Source organism: Remersonia thermophila, chromosome 4 (genome assembly GCF_042764415.1).
Source record: "Remersonia thermophila strain ATCC 22073 chromosome 4, whole genome shotgun sequence".
In the NCBI taxonomy this organism is placed as follows: domain Eukaryota; kingdom Fungi; phylum Ascomycota; class Sordariomycetes; order Sordariales; family Chaetomiaceae; genus Remersonia; species Remersonia thermophila.
Window position 1 is genome coordinate 2,550,464 of NC_092220.1, and position 20,061 is coordinate 2,570,524.

The following is a 20,061-nucleotide window of genomic DNA, read 5'->3' on the forward strand; positions in this document are numbered from 1 at the left end:
TCTCCTGTGTCATCGCATATTCTTGACCTTGAAACTACTGGGGGATAAGGAAGAGAAAAAAACTAGGTTCCTAGGTACCTTATGTAGGCAGAAGCTGCTACACACAACGTATGAATGCCCGGCCTTCCCACATGGAACTAACCTGGAAGATACCGCCGGGCCCGGGCAGGACGGGAGGCCCGCTGTCGGGATATGTGGGTCCCCGCCTCTAGCTCCGCCAACTTCCCTTTGGGACAGGCTCGGGCTGACTCAAACGGGGAGGTTCTTGCCGTCCTGACCTCCAAGTTTCAAGCACCTGCTGCTCCTGATTTACTTCGAAGAAAGAGCAAAGGGAATGGCACGATTTGGAGTTGGATCCTGTCCATTTCCAACTCTTTGAACTTCCAATCTGTTTTCTTTTGTCGCCGTTGCAGGTTGGACTTTGAACCATCCTTGCCCGCGTCATTCATTCAAGAGCGGGGCGGTAAATCCCCGAAACCACCAAAAGAACAGCGTCCATCAGAATCAGAATCAACAGCGCACCAGGGATCTTGAGAACCATGGGGTCAAAACCTGTGCAATGCGCAACCATCTCAGAATGGCGGGCCCAGGCTGAGGCCATGAAGGCCGCCGTGGCCAAGCTTCAAATAGACGCCAACATCAACAATGTGCCCGAGTCGGACTGGGACGACGATGAGGTTGATCGGGTCTATGAGCCCCGCGATGGACCCCGGGATGTCTGGGACTTTATTTCGGACGAAGAGCTGGATGAGCTTGGCTTTGACAGCGGCGACCTGTTTGACGGCGTCGACGGGGAGGATCAGGGCCCGGCCGTGTATGACACACGGTGGCTGGCGGCTCGGTGTGCCGACGTCGCCTCGCGCAAGTCTGGGTTGTCACCAGAAGCCCTGCAAGCCCAGATCATCGACATTATTAGCGCTAGCCGACCCGAGGGTGAGCTGCAGTCGCAGCTGACGGATCTGGTGGGTTTTGACGACCTGGACTTCGTCATCGACCTGGCCACCCACCGCGCCGAGATCGTCGCCTCGGTCGCCTCCGAGAGCCTGCGCGACGAACAGTCGGGCAGTGCGCCACGCCTGCTGACCAAGGCCCAGCGGCAAGAAGCCCTCCGTCGCAAGGACCTCGAGCACAAGTCCGCTCCGCTGGCCGCTGCCCGCCAGAAGGAGGAGGAATATCCTCATGTCTACCGGACGTACGCCGCCGGCAACACCCTCAGCCATACAGGGGCCAGGTACAAGCTGCCCGTTGGCAGCGAGAGGGTCGAGTATGAAAAGTACGAGGAGTACACCATCCCCGCAGGGAAGCCAGGCAGGCTGTGGCCCGGCCAGACGCTTGTTCGGATCGCCAACCTTGACGGTCTTTGCCGCACAACCTTTAAGGGTTACGAGACGCTCAACCGCATGCAGAGCCTCGTCTACCCCGTCGCCTACAAGACGAGCGAGAACATGCTCATCTGCGCCCCGACCGGTGCCGGCAAGACGGACGCGGCTATGCTCACCATCCTCCACACCATCGGCCAGTACCTAACGCCCAGCCCCCTCGAGGACCACGAGGCCACCAAGTTTGCCGTCGACGCCCAGGACTTCAAGATTGTCTACGTTGCACCTATGAAGGCGCTCGCCGCGGAAATCACAGAGAAGCTAGGCCGCCGCCTGGCGTGGCTCGGCATCCGCTGCCGCGAGTACACGGGCGATATGCACCTGACCAAGTCCGAGATTGTCCAAACCCAGATCATCGTCACCACGCCCGAGAAGTGGGATGTGGTGACGCGCAAGGGGACCGGCGATACTGAGCTGGTGCAGAAGGTGCGTCTGCTCATCATCGACGAGGTCCACATGCTCCACGACGAACGCGGTGCCGTGCTGGAGTCCCTTGTCGCCCGCACCCAGCGCCAGGTCGAGAGCACTCAGTCCTTGATCCGCATCGTCGGCCTCAGCGCGACCCTGCCCAACTACGTCGATGTGGCCGAGTTCCTGGGCGTGAACAAGCGCGCCGGCCTGTTCTACTTCGATGCCTCCTTCCGCCCTGTCCCGCTTGAACAGCACTTCATTGGCGTCAAGGGCAAGCCGAACTCGAAGCAGTCCCGCGAAAACCTCGACCAAGTGGCCTTCGAAAAGGTCCGCGAGATGCTGCAGCGCGACCACCAGGTTATGGTCTTTGTCCACTCGCGACGCGACACCCAGGCAACGGCCAAGATGCTGTATGAAAAGGCCACCGAAGACATGTGCCTCGAGCTGTTCGATCCCAGCACGCATCCCAAGTACGAAATGGCCCTCAAGGACATCAAGTCGACCAAGGCGCGCGAGATCCGGGACCTGATACCGAAAGGCCTGGGGATCCATCATGCGGGCATGGCTCGGTCTGACAGGAACCTCATGGAGCGCCTGTTTGCGGAGGGCGTCATCAAGGTGCTCTGCTGTACTGCGACGCTGGCCTGGGGCGTCAACCTCCCCGCCGCCGCCGTTGTTATCAAGGGCACCCAAGTGTACAGCGCCCAGGATGGCAAGTTTGTTGACCTCGGCATCCTAGACGTGCTGCAGATCTTTGGTCGTGCCGGTCGCCCGCAGTTCGAAGACGTGGGCATTGGCATGATCTGCACCACCCACGACAAGCTGGCGCACTACCTGACCGCCGTGACGGACCAGCTGCCCATCGAATCCCGCTTCTCGTCTAAGCTCGTTGACAACCTGAACGCCGAGATTGCGCTGGGCACAGTCACCTCCATCTCGGACGCCGTCAAGTGGATCGGCTACTCGTACCTCTTTGTCCGCATGAAGAAGAATCCTATGGCGTACGGCATCGAATGGAGCGAGTTTGACAATGACCGATTGCTGTTCAAGCGCCGTCGCGACCTCGCCATCAAGGCCGCCCAGACGCTGCAGCAGTGCCAGATGATCATCTTCAACGAGAAAACCGGGGAGCTCCGTAGTAAGGACATTGGCCGCATTGCCAGCCAATACTACATCCAGTACACGAGCATCCAGATCTTCAACTCGCTCTTGAAGCCCACGTCCGAGGAGCGAGACATCCTGAGCATGATCGCCATGAGCGGCGAGTTCGACAACGTCCAATCGAGGAACAACGAGGCCAAAGAGCTGACCGATATGCGCGACAACGCTCACTTTGTCCCGTACGAGGTCAAAGGCGGCATTGACCAGCCGCAGACCAAGACGAACATTTTGCTCCAGACGTACATCTCGCGCGGCCAGCCCGACGACTTTGCATTAACTAACGACCTCAATTATGTCGCTCAACAAGCCGGTCGCATTTGCCGTGCCTTGTTCATGATGGCGCTCAACCGGCGCTGGGGCTACCAGTGCCTGGTCCTGCTGACCATGGCCAAGTCCATCGAGAAGCGTATCTGGGCTTTCCAGCATCCCTTCCACCAGTTCGACTTGCCCAAGCTCATCCTTAACAACCTCGACGCCAAGGATTCGCTGACCATCGAGTCGATGCGCGAGATGGAGCCCGCCGAGATTGGAAACCTTGTTGGCAACTTCAAGATGGGCACCAAGATCGCGAAGCTCCTAAGCCACTTCCCGACATTGAGCGTTGAGGCGGAGCTGGCTCCCTTGAACCGCGACGTTCTCCGCATCAGGCTCTACATCACACCCGACTTCCGCTGGAACGACCAGATACACGGCACCTCCGAGTCGTACTACATCTGGGTCGAGAACTCGGAAACGTCCGAGATTTACCACCACGAATTCTTCATCTTAAACCGGAGGAAGCTGCACGACGACCACGAGCTGAACTTCACCATACCGCTGTCCGACCCGCTCCCCAACCAGATCTATGTTCGGGCCGTGTCAGATCGCTGGCTCGGTGCCGAGACGGTGACGGCTGTTTCGTTCCAGCACCTAATCCGGCCCGACACCGAGAGCGTCTACACGGATGTCCTGAATCTGCAGCCGCTACCCATCACGGCGCTCAAGAACCCTGCTCTCGAGGAGATTTATGCCCAACGCTTCCAGTTCTTCAACCCCATGCAGACGCAGCTCTTCCACACGCTCTACCACCGGCCTGTCAACGTGTTGCTTGGCTCGCCGACTGGCAGCGGAAAGACGGTCGCCGCCGAGTTGGCCATGTGGTGGGCCTTCCGGGAGCGGCCCGGCTCCAAGGTGGTCTACATCGCGCCCATGAAGGCGCTGGTGCGTGAGCGCGTGAAGGATTGGGGTAATCGGCTGGCGCGCCCGCTCGGCCTCCGGCTCGTCGAGCTGACGGGCGACAACACGCCCGATACGCGCACCATCCAGGATGCAGACATCATCATCACGACGCCCGAGAAGTGGGACGGTATCTCGCGTAGCTGGCAGACGAGAGGCTATGTTCGCAAGGTCAGTCTCGTCATCATCGACGAGATTCATCTGCTAGCGGGTGACCGCGGTCCGATTCTCGAGATCATTGTGTCTCGCATGAATTACATTGGGTCGTCGACCAAGAACCCGGTTCGTCTGCTGGGCATGTCGACCGCCTGTGCCAACGCGACGGACCTGGCCAACTGGCTGGGCGTTAAGAAGGACGAAGGGCTGTTCAACTTCCGGCACTCCGTCCGTCCCGTGCCGCTCGAGCTCTACATCGACGGGTTCCCCGAGACCCGCGGCTTCTGCCCCCTGATGCAGTCCATGAACCGGCCCACCTTCCTGGCCATCCTTAACCACAGCCCGGAGAAGCCCGTCATTGTGTTTGTGCCGTCCCGGCGGCAGACACGCCTCACGGCCAAGGATCTGATCAACTTGTGCGGCATGGAGGACAATCCGCGCCGGTTCCTGCACATGGACGAGGATGATCTCCAGCTGAACTTGTCTCGGGTCAAGGATGAGGCGCTCAAGGAAGCCATTAACTTTGGTATTGGCCTGCATCATGCGGGCCTTGTTGAGTCGGACCGGCAGCTTGCCGAGGAGCTGTTCCTGAACAACAAGATCCAGATCCTCATCGCCACGAGCACGCTTGCCTGGGGTGTCAACCTTCCTGCGCACCTTGTCGTCGTCAAGGGCACGCAATACTACGACGCCAAGATCGAGGCGTACCGGGACATGGATCTCACCGACGTGCTGCAGATGCTCGGTCGCGCAGGTCGGCCGCAGTTTGACGACTCGGGCGTGGCTCGCATCTTCACGCAGGATTCCAAAAAGGACTTTTACAAGCACTTCCTGCACACAGGCTTCCCCGTCGAGTCATCGTTGCACACGGTGCTAGACAACCACTTGTGCGCCGAAATCTGCGCCGAGACCATCGTTACCAAGCAGGACGCGTTGGATTATCTCACGTGGACCTTCTTCTTCCGCCGCCTGCACAAGAACCCGTCGTATTACGGTCTGGAGATCTCCGCCGGAGAACACAACACGACGGTCGCCCAGCAGGTGGCCAACGACTACATGATTTCCATGGTCGACAAATCGCTTGCTGAGCTGGCCGAGTCCAAATGCGTCGAGGTCTACCCCAACGGTGACGTCGACCCAACGCCCTTGGGCAAGATCATGAGCTACTACTACCTTTCGCACAAGACCATCCGGAAGCTCGTCCGCAAGGCCAAGCCGCAAGCCTCCTTCCTCGACGTCCTCACCTGGATGTCTCTGGCCTCGGAATACGACGAGCTTCCGGTCCGCCACAACGAAGACCTCATCAACGCGGAGCTCTCACGCAACCTCCGGCATCCGGGCACGGCCTTTGGCCTGCCCATGTGGGACCCGCACGTGAAGGCTTTCCTGCTGTTGCAGGCGCACATGTCACACATCCCGCTGCCCATCACGGATTACGTGGGCGACCAGACAAGCGTGCTGGACCAGGCGATTCGTATTATCCAGGCCAGCATTGATGTGATGGCGGAGCTGGGACATCTGAGCTCGATGCTGCAGTTTGTGCGGTTGCTTCAGGCGGTGAAGTGCGCGAGATGGCCGGATGAGAACCCTGCCTCCATCCTTCCGGGCGTCAGGGACGGTGGCGAGGAACCGGAGGAGAGGCACGTCCAACTGAAGGATATTTCCAAGCAGCATCAGAACCTGTCCTCCCTCGCCTGCTCCTTGGGTGTACCGGCCTCCCAAACCCGGCGCTTCACCCTCGCCGCCTCCTCCCTCCCCAGCATCTCGGTCTCTGTCGACGACATTCGCACCAACTCGGTCGCTATCACCCTGCGTCGTCTCAACGCCGTCACGGAGCGCGAGGCGCGCATCTACGCGCCGCGCTTCCCCAAGCCACAGACAGAAGGTTGGTTTGTTATCGTTGCGGACGTGGCGAGGGATGAGGTTCTTGCCGTGAAGCGGGTTGGGTGGCAGGGTAGGGGCGGGGGGAACAACAAAGTTGTGGAGGCGGGAGAGAAGCCCGTGGCGAGGGCTGTTGTGAATGTTCCCCCTGGTGGTGAGGGTGGTGTTGGAGGAGAAGTTGGGCCTGGGGAAAAGAGGAAGGTGGACGTGTTGGTGCTGAGCGATGGGTATGTTGGCATGGAGTGGAGGGTGGAAGGGGTTGAGTTGCCCGCTGCGCCGGTGGTGGAGGCTGGAACGGTGGAGAAGAAGGGGGGTGGGTGGTGGTCTGGAGGGGAGGCGAGGGGCGAAAGGGCGTGATGGGAGAGCTCGAGAGAGAGAGAGAGAGGGCAGAAGCGTACGAGAGTTTGGGGTGGATGGATTGAACTGGTATTGGACACGCAGTCGATGATGAGCTGCTGTGGGTGGTGGGTTGAAGTTGGAATACCCTTTGTGTGATGTTATTCCAAGATCCTACTGCGTGCAACTCGCTCCACCTAGCAAGAGTTGTTTCTTAGGCCTGCCACCCCCGACTCTATTCCAGAGGGAACGGGTATGGTTGATCCGCGGTGCGCAACATATCCCCTCTTACCTTGAAGCAGTGATGGTTCCTGATCGCTTCACGCCAGAAGGCAGGCCGACCCAACCGCTCTTTCAGGGCCGGGTTGTCATCGGGCTTCACAGCCTAGCCACGACATGGATGAACCCCAAGGCCGGGGTCTATCACGGACGCCGTGCGTGTTGCTCCTAGCACAGCGTTGCTTCGTGGGCGAGTGAGAACCAGAGCCCGGTCCGCGACGGTGACACCTCGAGACAGATGGCTCTTGATTCCACCCTGGAGAGCTTGTACCTTTCGAGCAAAGACATCAATGATGGGTTGGGCCAGCACACCGCCTCGACGTGGCCCATTTGGTGCTCGCCGGCACGGGAGCGGCCCGATACCGTTTGTCGCGATGGCGATTGCATCACGGACGTCCTTCGGCAGCTGGATTCATGGTTGCCTCCGAGGAAGACCGGCCTCGCGAGCAACGGCAGCGCCGGGTGCTCATGCCGGGATGCATGGGCTGCACGCAAGGAGCGACGCGGGCCCTGGATGAAGGCAGGCATCTTCTGTCCGACGGCGTCGCGATGACAGCGCTGGTTCTGCAACATCGCGATCGAGAGGCGCAACGAAAGAACGAGGCAGGCCCGTCAGGTCCCAAGCCCCCGCCTCCGCTCCGCCGCCCTTGGCCCCGGCGGCGGCGCCGACTGGGCCGCTCTCCCCACCCCCAGGTACTTCTCCAGCTTCCCATCCCCAAACAGCTCCTCTCGAAGCTCCTCCCTCCTCTTCCTGTCCTCCGCCGCCATCTTCCTCACCTTCTTCGCATCCAGCAGCCTCCCCTTCTTGCTGGCCTCCTCCCCATCCTTGCCTTTCTCGCCGGGCCTCCTGGCCGGCGCCGGGGCGCCCAGCCCCAGCCTCTCCTCCCTCACCCTTGGCTTCAGCGGGAACTGGATCCCCTGCTCCTCGGCGCCCAGGCCCCGGCGGGCGTCCGGGTCCCAGCCGTGCGCCGAGAGGTACGTGAGGCCCATGCGCGTGCGGTCGAGGGCGGAGGGGGGCGGGGAGTAGGGGAGGCAGAGCTGGTGGGCGAGGGAGGTGTTGTGGGCGGCGAGGGCGGCGGGGTCGTGGGAAGGGGGGAGAGGAAGGCTGCAGACGGGACAGGGCTGGGAGGGAACCGACGTGGTCGTGGCCGTAGCGGCCGAGGGGGTAGGTTCGGAAGGGATGGTGGTCGAGGTTGGATCTGCGGCGGGAGCTGTGGATGGCGGCGCGGATGCGGAGCGGGGGGCTGACGCGGCGGCGGCGGCGTCGTCGGGGAGAACCATGCTCAGATAGAGGTCTGCGACGGAGGCGCCGGCGGGTTGTGAGGACGCGGCGGATGATGGGGGTTGGGTCACGGTCGACAAGGACGAGGCCGAGACGAAGGCGATGGGCTTCTTGTGAAGGCCCGTGCCGAAGGGCCGTTGGTGGTGGAGCGGAATGTCGTCATAGCCGTCGTCCTCATCATTGGCGTCTCGGCGCGAGGTCATTTGGTAATGTTGGCTGGGGGCGGGGGCGGGAGCGGGAGCGGTGGCGCCTGGATGAAAGTTGACGGCAGAGCTCGAGTTTGGTCTTGTTGCGGTTGCGAAGAGCGTCGGGCCCTGGTGTTGTAGAAGGACCTGAGCCCCACCTTGGCCATAGAGGTTCCTACTACTACTGTGTACACTGTGTAGTATGTACTATATATTAGGATAACGTTACATACTATATACATACTTCATAATGGACCGTGTCCACTACAAGTAACTATGCTCCACTACTACTATAGTAGAATACATGTCCACTTGGTCTTGGCACCCCCTGGGGCGTGGGCCCAGGGCAATTCGAGGTTGACTTTCTGGAAACCCGCCAGAACGGATGACACCTGAAACTTGGGTTTGCAACTCCAAAACAACCTGGAAAATTGAAGGGCAGACTCAGGTACGTACCTAGGTAACTGCCTACAAGATCTGTTAACGCAAGACTCACCCGTTGCCCATCCGCCACGTCCCTAGCGTTTTCTTTTTTCGGTGTCCTTGGAGCTCGACAGCTTTCTCCCCTGACAGGGGTTCAAACATCGACGTCAGCGCCCAGCCCAGCCAAGCGGACCCCAAAAGCTTGAATGCAGCAGGGAACAGCTTTTGGATTCTGCACTCTCAACATCCAGCTTCACCACGCCGTCTTTGTTGAAATCCTCGCCATTTAGCATACACTAATACACGATCCACCGCTTCATGTTCCGATAACCCCGGTCCCCTCCTCCTCCTCCTCCTCCTCCTCCTCCTCCTCCTCCTCCTTTCCTCCTCCACCACCACCACCACCACACCACCACCACCACACCACCGCCGCCGCCGCCGCCGCCGCCGTCATGCCTCTCCCATTCCTCGCGTCACTATTTTTCGACGGCCTCCCGCCATGGGCCCCCGAACCCGTCCGCCTGGCCCAGATTACAGCAACCCTTGCCGCCGCCGGCTTGACAAAATGGTACAGCTCGGGTCGCCGCAACCCCTCGGAGAGGAACATGCACGGCCGTGTCGTGCTCATGACGGGCGGGACTTCGGGCATTGGCGCCTCCACCGCCCTGGAACTGGCGCGGCGCGGCGCCCAGCTCGTCCTCCTCACCCGCGAGCCGCCCTCGGACCCCTTCCTCGTCGAATACATCGACGACCTACGCAGCCGCTCCGGTAACCAACTGATCTACGCCGAGCAGGTCAACCTGGCCGACCTGCACAGCATCCGCCAGTTCGCCACGAAATGGATCGACAACTCGCCTCCCCGTCGCCTCGACATGATCGTGCTCTGCGCCGACACCATGACGCCCCCGGGAGGCAAACGTCTGGAAACCCCCCAAGGCATTGAGATGACCTGGATGGTCAACTTTCTCGCAAACTTCCACCTGCTGGCCATCCTTAGCCCCGCCATCCGCGCCCAGCCCTTCGACCGCGACGTCCGCATCATCGTGCCCACCTGCTCGACCTACATCGCGTCCCCGCGCATCGACGCCTCGCTGCTCGACGCCGTCAGCACAAAAGGCGGCGGGGCCGACAAGAACTGGTCCCCGCACGCCGCCTACGCCCGAAGCAAGCTCGCGCTGATGACCTTCGCCAAGGCGTACCAAAAGCACCTGGACGCCTACAAACGGCCCGACGAGCTGCCCATGATGGCGAAGGTGGTGCTCGTGGATCCAGGGCTGGCTCGCACCCCCGGCATGCGCCGCTGGCTCACGAGAGGATCGCTGTGGGGGCTGCTTTTGTACCTGATCTTCTACGGCCTCGTCTGGCTGCTGCTCAAGAGCCCGCACATGGCCGCGCAGTCGCTTCTGTACGCGGCCATGGACGGGAACTTTCTGCGCCTCAGCGGAGGGCGGCTCATCAAGGAGTGCATGGAGGTGGACTGCGCGCGGAAGGACGTCGATGATGAGGCGGCGGCCAAAAAGCTGTGGGAATCAAGCGACAAGCTGATCGAGCGCGCCGAGAAGGAGATGGCCATCAAGCGCGCAAAGGCCAAGAAAGAGCAGGAGAAGAAGGAGGAGGAAGCCAAAAAGGCTGCCCAGGTCGAGGAGATTGAGTCGCTGGTAGATGCTATCAGAAAGGGCAAGGCGCGCGAGGCGCAGAAGAAGGCTGCAAAGGATGGGAAAGGGACGGGTAAGACGGGCAAAACCACGGGCAGCGCGAAAAAGTAAAGAGACAGCTCGCGGCTTTCCTGCGAACCTGAACCACAGAACGACTACTTCCACGCACAAGGTCCCAGTTGCTTGCTCCCCCTGCGCCACACACCGTTCCTAGGGCACCTATATTGTGTTGAAGCCCAATGGGTCTCGATGCCGGGCATGTGCCGCTCGGACAGCACCCCTGCATAGGTACACACAACCTTACGCTTCAGTCCCGCGTGGATGTGACCGAGTTTCATCTGGCTCGATCACAGCCTCAACAAACTCTTGGAAAGCACCCGTCTCAGAACTTGGTCCGTTAAAAGACGCAACGCCGCCCCAGTGCCAGTTTCAGACGGTCCTCAACTTGACGAGTATGCTCGATAGAAATTCACTATGGCCGTGCCCGGAAACCCCGACGCGTGGATGGAGGCAGCCTTTCGCGCTGCCAAGCAGGACTTCCTCGACGGATTGACGGAGACCGCGAAGGCGACGTCGGACTTCTCTCAGCTTGCAACGATCGACGACGTGGTCACTGCAGCACGGGATATCCAGAAGAAGCAGAGAGAGGCGAGGTCTCTGAGGGTGTTGGCGAGGGTACAACCCCTCCTTCGCGTCCTTCAGGAGTACACCGCCGTTCTCGACACCTTCGCCCAGATCCAGCCTGAGATCCTGTGCCTCATTTGGGTAATTATGGCATCTTCGCCCCTCCGACTGGACGACAAAAGCCCGCCCTCTGCTCGTCAGCTGACGTGCCGCTACAGGGCCCCATCAGATTTCTGCTGCAGACCACGAGCAACCTCACGGCGGCCTTCGACAAGGTGGTCAATACTTTACAAGATGCCTCTCAGGCCCTGCCTCGGTTCCAGCAGTACGCCGCTCTGTTTCCCGACAACGTTGAGATTCGCCGGGTTCTGTGCCTCTTCTTCGAGGACCTTCTATCCTTGTACGCCGAGCTCTTGAACTTTGTCACGGACCGGAGTACGTATCGCCGAGCCGCCCCCAGTGTACCATCAGTCAATGTGGCTGATCAACAACCCTGCAGGGCTGAGCATCATTCTCGAACCGTTCTGGCCGCGCATCCGAAGCAGGATCGAGCAGATCCAGTCAAACATGCGAGATCACACGGCCCTGATCAAGGAGACGGTAACCCTGGAAGATGTTTCGAGAGCACAGAGAGCCAGGAAGGCCATCATGGAAGAGGCCGAACGCAACGAGAGGTTTCGGAGACAGCAGAACTTCAGCACGATCCGTAACGACCTGCACCCAGAGACGTACCACCTGAGGCTGGAGGGCTTACTGAGCCACACGGTCGAGGGTTCGGGGAGATGGCTTGACGGGCAAGATGATTTTATGGACTGGCTGGACCCTGTAGACCGGACGGTCCGCTGCCTCTGGGTTCATGGCATCCCTGGCGCCGGTAAGCTCGCCGTTTCCCCATGGCTTGAAACCGTCTTGTCCCGCTCCTCCCGTATTGACGGATGCCCAGGACAAACCCACTTGGCCGCACACGTCATTGACCGTTTGAGAAAGGCCGGGCTGTGCGTCCTTTTTGCCTTCATCACGCACGAGCACGAGCAGCAGCTGCAGCAGTTTGGCCAGGGCGGCAGCATCGGTCTTGGAATGAGCATTCTCCACTCCCTGCTCTTCCAGGCTCTGGACCACTCGCCGGATTTGAGGCAGATGCTCCCCGAACCGTGGAGCTCCGGCCACACGAAGCTGTCGAAAGATGTCGGCTCGACCAAGCATCTCCTGTGCACCATTCTCAAGGCGATCGGCCCGAGCTTCATCATCCTCGACGGCTTGGACGAGATCGAAGAAGAAGCCTGGAGAGCCCTCCTCTCCACCGCCCTCGAGATCCGTCAAGAATGCGTCGAGACGAAGCTTCTCATCAGCAGCCGAGAGCTGTGCGGTATTGCTTCCATGCTCGAAGCGCACGCAGTCGCCGTTCGTGTCGACAAGGGCAATTTCGAGGACATACGCAACTTCGTGCGTGCCGAGAGCGACGGCCTGTTGGCCGAGCTGGCGCGCTGCCCAGCAACCGAGCAAGAGCTGTCGGACATTCGTCCCACGTTGGAGTCGATAGCGACGAAGGCGGACGGTACGCGCCCCTCCCTCGATGCGAGCACGCCATGGCCCTGTTGCTGATCCCCAAAAGGCATGTTTCTCTATGCGAGGCTTGCCATGTATATCGTCAAAGACTGCAGGACCATCCCTGAGATCCGGGACGAGGTGAACAACCTCCCCGATGGCCTGGACCAAGCGTACGAGATATCCGCTCCGGTGGTTCCAGGTGTCCCTTTGCTTACAGGCTTTTTTGTCTTTTCAGATATGGACGTGTCATATCCGCCATCGAACGGAAGATGTCGCCAAAGCTCCGGGCGGTCGCTCGTCAAACCTTGATGTGGATTGCCTGCGCGAGACGGATGCTGCGCGAGGAAGAGTTGCTGCAGGCTCTCGTCGTCGACATCTGCAAGGGTGATTTCACTCGGGGCCGCAAGGATTACCGTGACATCCGCGAGGCCTGCGGGCCCATCATTGAAGTCGTTAATGGCGTCGTTCGTTTTGCGCACTTTTCGGTGAAAAGGTACTCCCTCCTCCATACCCCCCACGCTGCCTTCAGCCTTCTGGGCGCTCTGAATACCGGTCGTGGCGCTGACCTCTGCGCGCATCTACGTAGTTACATCGTCCATGAACAGAGCAATCGATACTTGAGCCTAGAGGAGGCTCACCTGAACGCCATGCTGACGTGTGCCTCGTATTTATCCTTTTCGTCGCTGGACGTCTTGTTCTCCCCCGACAGCGAAGATGCCGACATCGAGCGCCGGATTCTCAATGGTGATTTTGTCTTGCTCGACTACGCCGTTTCTTATATGTTTACCCACATTGCAGCGTGGTCATTTTTCAGGGCCCCAGAAAGCTCGGTTTCAAAGGCGGTTGATGTTTCGAACAGGCTGGTTGCGGTTCGGGAAATCCAACCTTCTGACTACCCGGCTCCCCCGGCATCCATCTTGGTCCAGTTCGAGGCCTTCTTCAGCCACCCAAGCCTTCACTGGCACCTAGCGAGTGCCACGGACTACATGTGTCGTTCAACAAGGTTACTGCCAGAGCTAGATGGTATGCATGGTTGTTTTGTTGAACGGGTGTTGATTCATGGGCGAGCCGGATCAACTGACGATAAACCCCCTTCAAAGATATCCCCGATGGTGACCCGAACCATCCCCTCCCCCTATTCTCGGCCTACTCGAAGTTCCGACAACATCTGGAGAAGATGTTTTGCGACAGCCAGACACACAAGTCACAAAATTCACCTTGCAATTGCCGGCTTCTTGAAAAGCTGTACGGACCCCGACGATATTACTGCAGTAAAGCGGGCTGCCCCTTGTTTTACTATGGCTTCCGAACGAGAGAAATCCGGGACCGCCACGTGCGGAATCACAAGATTCGCCGCAGAATCCCCATTCTTCTTGACCATTTGGCACTCCACGAACATCGATTCAAGAACGGGCTATCTTGGTACATGATGACTGCCCACGGGACACTAGAGTTCGCCCACACGAGCGCCGACGATTTTGTCCGTCTATCAAAGTTCATCACCGATGATGCGGCAGCCGTCTTTAAAGATGTCATCGCCGCCGACGTGCTGGCCAAGGTACGACGAGCGATGCCCCAGAATCAACAGGGTTTATCGAACGGCTTCAACAACGAGCTGGTTAAGCGGGTATGCCCACATTGCTCGGCTCGGTCGGAAACCCAAGCTTTGCATGTGGCGATCGAAACCGAAAGCCTCCCCAACATCGAGCTCCTTCTCTCCCGCAACGTCGACATCATGGCCCCGGCCAACCTGCCCAAACCCTTCGCGTATGTAAAGTCGTGCCGGGAAAACCCCCGCATCCTCGGCCTGCTCCGGGCGCTGCGGTGCTGGAACGCCGGCCTGATGCGCCTTGTCGTCGAGGACTGCGGCGTGCAGCTCCCCACGAAGTGGCCGGCCCACCCGGGCGTCTTCTGGGACCCCGGCCTCATCTTCGCGCCGCGATCCTCCCTGGGCTGGGACGGCGAGGGCTTCGGCGCCGCAAGCGTCGACGACCTCCGCGCGCGCTTCAACGACGCCGTCAAGCCGTACCTGGCCCGCTGGCCGGAAGCGCTCCGCAGCGGGGCTTGCTTCGCCGTGAGCACGGGCTCGCCGGCGCTGGTGCGCGTGTGCCTCGAGGCGGGCGGGGACCCCAACGGCCGGCCGGCGCAGTTCCCCTTCAACCCGCTGTACGAGGCGGTGCAGCCGGGGAACCCCGAGATGGTGGACCTGCTGCTGCAGTTCGGGGCCGACCCGGAGCCGCGGGTCGAGTACCGGCCGAAGGAGATGGAGAAGCTGGCCGGCATGAAGAAAGTGGAGGAGTACTTTGGGATGCCGTGGAAAAAGATCGTGGAGAGGGTCAGGGAGGGTAAGTCGGTCATGCCAGCTTCCTCCCCCTCTCTCCTTTTCTCCTTCGTTTTCTGTATCTTTGACTATGTCGCCCTCTATTTCTTTTTTCCGTTCCTTTTTTCCTACATAATTTAGCTTTCTTCTCCATCCAATATATCCTGCTCGCGTGCAGCTCGCGGACGAGGACCGTCCCACTGACGACCTAGCCGGGTTGGACAACGCTTCGCCCAAGGGTGAAGATATCTCATGTAGAGCGCGTCGTGGAATCAGCTCGGACATCAAGAAATCTATTCCAAGCCCCTCGTCGTGTATGAGATGCGTGCATGTCTTTCGTACGTTATATGATACATGGTATGCGTTTTACACCAATCCCGAGATCGTCAAGTCCTCCCTGGTATCATACACCTTGGCCCTCGCCCGCCTTTCTACACAGCCTCCGGCCGCCCCTTAGCGCCAACAACCTACACCTTGTTCGCCTCGGCAAACCCTTCGCTCTCCCTTGCCTTGGGCTGCCCATCCTGCTCCAAGCCCTCCGTATCACGCTCCACCTCACCTTCCTCCAGATCCTTCCCTTCCACCTCGTCCACCTCTCCCTCAAACAGCTCCTCTTCCCCTTCAAACCCCCCCACTTCCTCCTCGTGATGCGGCGGAAGCTCCTCCTCCTCCGGCCCCAACAAGCTCCGCTCCTTCTCCTCCGTCTTCGCCGCCAGCCGCCGCATGCGCTGGCGACGGTGGCGCTGAACGTCAGGCACGAACGTGAGCTGCTCGAGGTGGTCCGAGATCTTGGCCTCGACCATCTCCTTGATCTTGAACGCAAGGGCCTGGCTCTGGAACACACCCTGGTACCGATAGCTCAGCCACAGGTACACGGTAATCGTATGATGCAGCGACTCGAGGCGGTGAAGGTGCTGCGTCTGCTGCGAGGGGTGAGCCGGCGTGGGTTCGTCGAGGACCTCGAGGTCTATCTCTTTAAAGTCGAGGAGGTTGCCCGACCCGAGCTCGGCGACACACTTGGCAAACGCCTCGAGGGCGACGACCTGCTTCGGGTCGCGCAGGACGACGGGGGCGTTGAGGAAGACGCAGCGGTCGGCCACGCTCAGGTCGTAGGGCTTGATGATCTCGGCGATCTCCATGGCGTCGGTGAAGTCGCACATGTGGAAGCGCGGCGAGAGGCGGCTCAGCTCGCGCAGGCGGGCCAGGACGAAGCTGGTGGGGGTCCGTGGGGGAAAGAGGGAGTGGAAGCGCTCGATGACGGTGGATGGCGGGAAGAGGCCGGCGGTGGCGATGGCCGGCGGGTTCTTGGAGAAGGCCTGGCGGATGGGATGGAGGTCTTCGTCTTCCATGGCCGTCACGAGGCCGGGCGGGGCCGCGGTGGTGTCGCCCTTGGCCTCCTGGGCCGCGGTGCGATAGCGGCCGGCGCGGCCGCCGATTTGCTTGATCTCGGGGATGGTGAGCTGGCGGATGCCGACGCCGTCGAACTTGTAGCTCGCGTCGAAGATGACGCGCTTGATCTCGAGGTTCAGGCCCATGCCGATGGCGTCGCTGGCGACGAGAAAGTCGTAGTCGTTGTCGGGGTCGTTGAACAAGGCCGCCTGGCTGGCACGGGTCTCGGGAGGCAGGCTGCCGTAGACGATGGCGCAGCGACGGCCCGTCTTCTGCTCGATACCTTTCTTGATCTGGTGGATGTTGACGCGCGAGAAGGCGACCACGGCGTCGCCCTTGCGCAGGTTTCTGAAATCTCCCTTGAGGCTGTCATCCATGACGGACAGGGGGTTGAGGCGCTCGTAGCGGTGGACGATGCACTTCTCGCCGATGCGGGCGCAGAGGGCCTGGATCAGGGGCACCACGCGTTCCTCGCCGCAGAGATGGACCTCCTTGGCCTGGACGCCGAGGAAGGCCTGGGTCCAGGCCCAGCCGCGGTCGTCCGAGTTGATCATCTGGATCTCGTCGATAACCGCCACGTCGACCCGCGTGTTGAGCGGCGTCATCTCGACGGTGCAGCTGTGGAACCAGGTGTCCGAGTCGGACGGGACGCGCAGCTCCTCGCCCGTGACGAGGGCGCAAGGCTTGTTCTTGGCCAGGAAGCGCGTGAACGTCTCGTGGGCCAGCAGGCGAAGGGGCCCCGCGTAGATGCCCGTCCGGGCGTTCTCGAGCGCCTTGAGGGCGTTGTACGTCTTGCCAGAGTTGGTGGGACCGACGTGGAGGTGGACGGTGCGTTGCATCATGCGGGTGGCCGGGTACCACTCGTAGGGGAAGCGCAGGTCCGAGATGGCCATATGAAGCTCGTTGACGGCCTTGGGGAAGCGGGAGCGCATAAGGAAGGTTTGGAAGGCGTACTTGAGCTCGCGGTGCAGGCCGGGAGCCTCGGCGCGAATAAAGGCGTTGCGCAAGTTCCAGAACAGCGGGTTTTCGGTGCGGCTCGTCTTTCCGGCCTCGGTGGCCAGATCGAAGGCTTTCGTCAAGACCGACTTGAACAGTGAAATCTCGCGGTCGAGCTGCGACTGGCTGGTGACGCCAAAGGAGCGCCATTCCTCCTGGGCCATGGCGAAGGAGCCCAGGGATTCGACAAGCTTGCCGAAGCGGTTCATGGTGAAGTCGTGGAACTTTTGGTAGTTGCGCCTGACGGCGGATTCAGGCCGGCGGGCCGGATTCTTGGACGACGAGGCATCTTGGTCCCGCTGCATACCGGTGCGCAAGCTCCGGGGGTCGACGGGCTGTCGCGGCCGCGATTTCGACGACGCCTTGGAACGGTAAGGGACGGGGGTGGCCTGGAGAGGGACGATGGTGAACCGGTTAGCCACCCGCCAGCCAACAAAGGAAGCGCAGCGTTATCCACCAAACGTACCGAAAACCACGCCACAGATAGCCGTGGCGGGTGCCATCTCCCCGCCAGCCCCGGCACGGCGTGCTTGGGGTTCTTGCACGCGGCCCCCAGCAACGACTTCATGACGGCGTTGAGGGGGTCGATGGAACCATTGGTGCTGCCAACTGGGAGAGGGTGCCGAGGAAATGTCGCCGGCAGCGTCGTCTGCTGGGTCCCCCCCTTTTTTTTTTTCAGTGCTTTTCGAGGAGGTGTGGTCGGGTGTGTTGGAGAACTCGGTTTCTGGTGTTGAGTGCATGCCCACTTTCTTGAAATTTCTTATCTTATCGCGACACACCCCCACTTCAGCCATTCAGCCTTGTCTTGGCATAGTACAAGGCTGAGACCCACCTGGTCCGAACCGTCGACTGGCCTGGTTTCGTCATGATCCAACGCCGCCGCTGCCGCCGCCGCCGCCGCCGCCGCCGCCAATCATTCCCGTCCCTCTGCAACCGCACGCACCCAACACCCACCATCCAAAGCCATCCCAGCCAACAAAGAAGACTCCGGCATCCTCATCGCCAAACCCAAAACAAGCCACCTGCAAAACCAGAGAAGGATCTCTCCGACCTTCCAACATGGCGTCCTCATCAACCCCGTCGACGCCTCTGCTCTAGTCCGTTCCCCCTTTGGCCTCCGTCCCGTCTTCCCAACCCCCCATCTAACCCAACAAACCCCTCCTCCCACAGCGCCTGCGTCGCCCACAACACCACCATCCTCGCCGAGTGCACCACCGCGCCGGCCGCCTCCACCGCCTCGTCTCTAGCGTCCCTCGTGCTCCCCAAGATCGAGCACGCGTCGCCGCAGCGCCTGACCTACACCCACGGCGCCCACCACATCCACTACGTCGCCGCCAGCCCGTCCGAGTACCCGCCGACGCAGCCCACCGCGGGCGCGCTGACGTACCTCGTCGTCGTCGACACCGGCGCGGCGGGCGGGGCCGCCGCGTCCGCGGGCGGCGGCTCGAGCCACGTCGCGGCGAGCCGGCGTGCGTCGTTCGCCTTCCTCGCCGAGCTCCGCAACAAGTTCCTGGCCGCGTACCCCGCCGAGACGACCGACTTTTCGGACCTGCCCGACTACGGCGCGGCGGGATTCAATGGCGAGCTGCGACGGCTGATGATCGAGTTTGGGCGCGCCGCCGCGGACGGGACGGACGGGGATGCGCTCGGGGCGGTGCAGCGCGAGATGGACGACGTGCGGGGGGTCATGACGCGCAACATCGAGGGCCTGCTGGAGCGCGGGGACAGGATCCAGCTGCTGGTGGACAAGACGGATCGGCTGGGCGGGAGCGCGCGCGAGTTTCGGCTCAGGAGCCGGGGGTTGAAGAGGAAGATGTGGTGGAAGAACGTCAAGCTGATGGGGTTGCTGGGGCTTGTGGTCGTGTTGATCTTGCTCACGATTTTCGTCTCCATCAAAGGCGGCGTGTAGTCCAGCAAGGGGGGAGGGGAGGGGATGTTTGACTTGGGGCCTGATTTGGTTGGGGCTTGGAGGGTTTGAACTTTTGGCTTGAAATGGCGTTGGGGAGATTGGGAGGCATGGATCATGGGGTATTTCTCTTCTTTTCTACCTGGTTGTCGGGAGCGCAGAGTCCAGGCACTCTTCAGACATGTTTGCATTCCATGAAGCCTAGCGCGATGTCCCTCCCTAAATCTGCTGCGCCTCGCCTTGCTCGTCATGAAACCCCCCCCCCCCCCCATGAAAACCCTCCCACAAAAGCGTACGGCTCTGTAACAGAAGCGACAAGCGTCGGCTCTCAGCTCATCCGCCTCGTTGAAATCACACTCCCATTCCGCCCAACGCCAGCAGAACCCTGAAGGAGCCCCCGCACGAAGGAAGCAGGTACACAGCGTGCCATGGATCTTCACAACCTCCCACCCGTCCTCAACCCCGGCCCATCCCGATACACATACCCATGTGCCACCGGGCTTGATTGCTGGCCCGACAGAGCCCCAAACGGGGGTCTTCGGAGCTTGTTGGTGAAGAAGACGGGGTGGCAATGAGACGCATCAAGCTGCTGCGGCCTGGGCTGCTGGCCCCAAGCTTCCTGGCCGGGGGCTGTGAGCTTGCCGTCAGGCAGTCTTGATGACATCGGGAGCGGCGGATGATGGCGATGCGCCTGGCTTGGATGAGAGGGATGTTTATGCGGTCAAATTCCAGATTTGCAGGCTGGTTGGCATGATGCTGCGTCTGGCGTGGCGAGCAAGGTTCTTTCTCTTCGCTTCACGCTCCGATCGCCATCGGCGTTTCTTTTTGACTTGTTCGCCGAGGTAACCAAGGTGAACGAACACATGAATTGCCGAGCCTCGAAGGATGCCAGCGACCAGGGGCCGACACGGTAGT

General features: G+C 60.8%; 7 protein-coding genes across 7 annotated transcripts; 4 read left to right on the forward strand and 3 right to left on the reverse strand.

The window, feature by feature from the left end:
- Positions 1-539: 539 nt before the first annotated feature.
- Positions 540-6,560, forward strand: VTJ83DRAFT_4865 (uncharacterized protein; the record flags this gene model as incomplete). The annotated part of the gene is made up of 1 exon (XM_071011401.1): positions 540-6,560. One exon carries the CDS (start codon positions 540-542, stop codon positions 6,558-6,560), a length of 6,021 nt encoding a protein of 2,006 aa, XP_070866315.1.
- Positions 6,561-7,430: 870 nt separating this feature from the next.
- VTJ83DRAFT_4866 (uncharacterized protein) lies at positions 7,431-8,303 on the reverse strand (the record flags this gene model as incomplete). Its single annotated transcript, XM_071011402.1, has 1 exon — positions 7,431-8,303. One exon carries the CDS (start codon positions 8,301-8,303, stop codon positions 7,431-7,433), a length of 873 nt encoding a protein of 290 aa, XP_070866316.1.
- Positions 8,304-9,160: 857 nt separating this feature from the next.
- Positions 9,161-10,474, forward strand: VTJ83DRAFT_4867 (uncharacterized protein; the record flags this gene model as incomplete). Its single annotated transcript, XM_071011403.1, has 1 exon — positions 9,161-10,474. One exon carries the CDS (start codon positions 9,161-9,163, stop codon positions 10,472-10,474), a length of 1,314 nt encoding a protein of 437 aa, XP_070866317.1.
- Positions 10,475-10,867: 393 nt separating this feature from the next.
- VTJ83DRAFT_4868 (uncharacterized protein) lies at positions 10,868-14,996 on the forward strand (the record flags this gene model as incomplete). Its single annotated transcript, XM_071011404.1, has 8 exons — positions 10,868-11,128; positions 11,206-11,422; positions 11,487-11,861; positions 11,931-12,542; positions 12,600-12,705; positions 12,771-13,028; positions 13,122-13,558; positions 13,636-14,996. 8 exons carry the CDS (start codon positions 10,868-10,870, stop codon positions 14,994-14,996), a joined length of 3,627 nt encoding a protein of 1,208 aa, XP_070866318.1.
- Positions 14,997-15,322: 326 nt separating this feature from the next.
- Positions 15,323-17,808, reverse strand: VTJ83DRAFT_4869 (uncharacterized protein; the record flags this gene model as incomplete). Its single annotated transcript, XM_071011405.1, has 2 exons — positions 15,323-17,629; positions 17,707-17,808. The coding sequence occupies 2 exons, from the start codon at positions 17,806-17,808 to the stop codon at positions 15,323-15,325; spliced, it is 2,409 nt and encodes an 802-aa protein (XP_070866319.1).
- A 491-nt stretch (positions 17,809-18,299) lies between these two features.
- On the forward strand, positions 18,300-19,149 carry VTJ83DRAFT_4870 (uncharacterized protein; the record flags this gene model as incomplete). The annotated part of the gene is made up of 2 exons (XM_071011407.1): positions 18,300-18,337; positions 18,411-19,149. 2 exons carry the CDS (start codon positions 18,300-18,302, stop codon positions 19,147-19,149), a joined length of 777 nt encoding a protein of 258 aa, XP_070866320.1.
- Positions 19,150-19,582: 433 nt separating this feature from the next.
- Positions 19,583-19,810, reverse strand: VTJ83DRAFT_4871 (uncharacterized protein; the record flags this gene model as incomplete). Its single annotated transcript, XM_071011408.1, has 1 exon — positions 19,583-19,810. The coding sequence occupies one exon, from the start codon at positions 19,808-19,810 to the stop codon at positions 19,583-19,585; it is 228 nt and encodes a 75-aa protein (XP_070866321.1).
- Between the last annotated feature and the right edge of the window lie 251 nt (positions 19,811-20,061).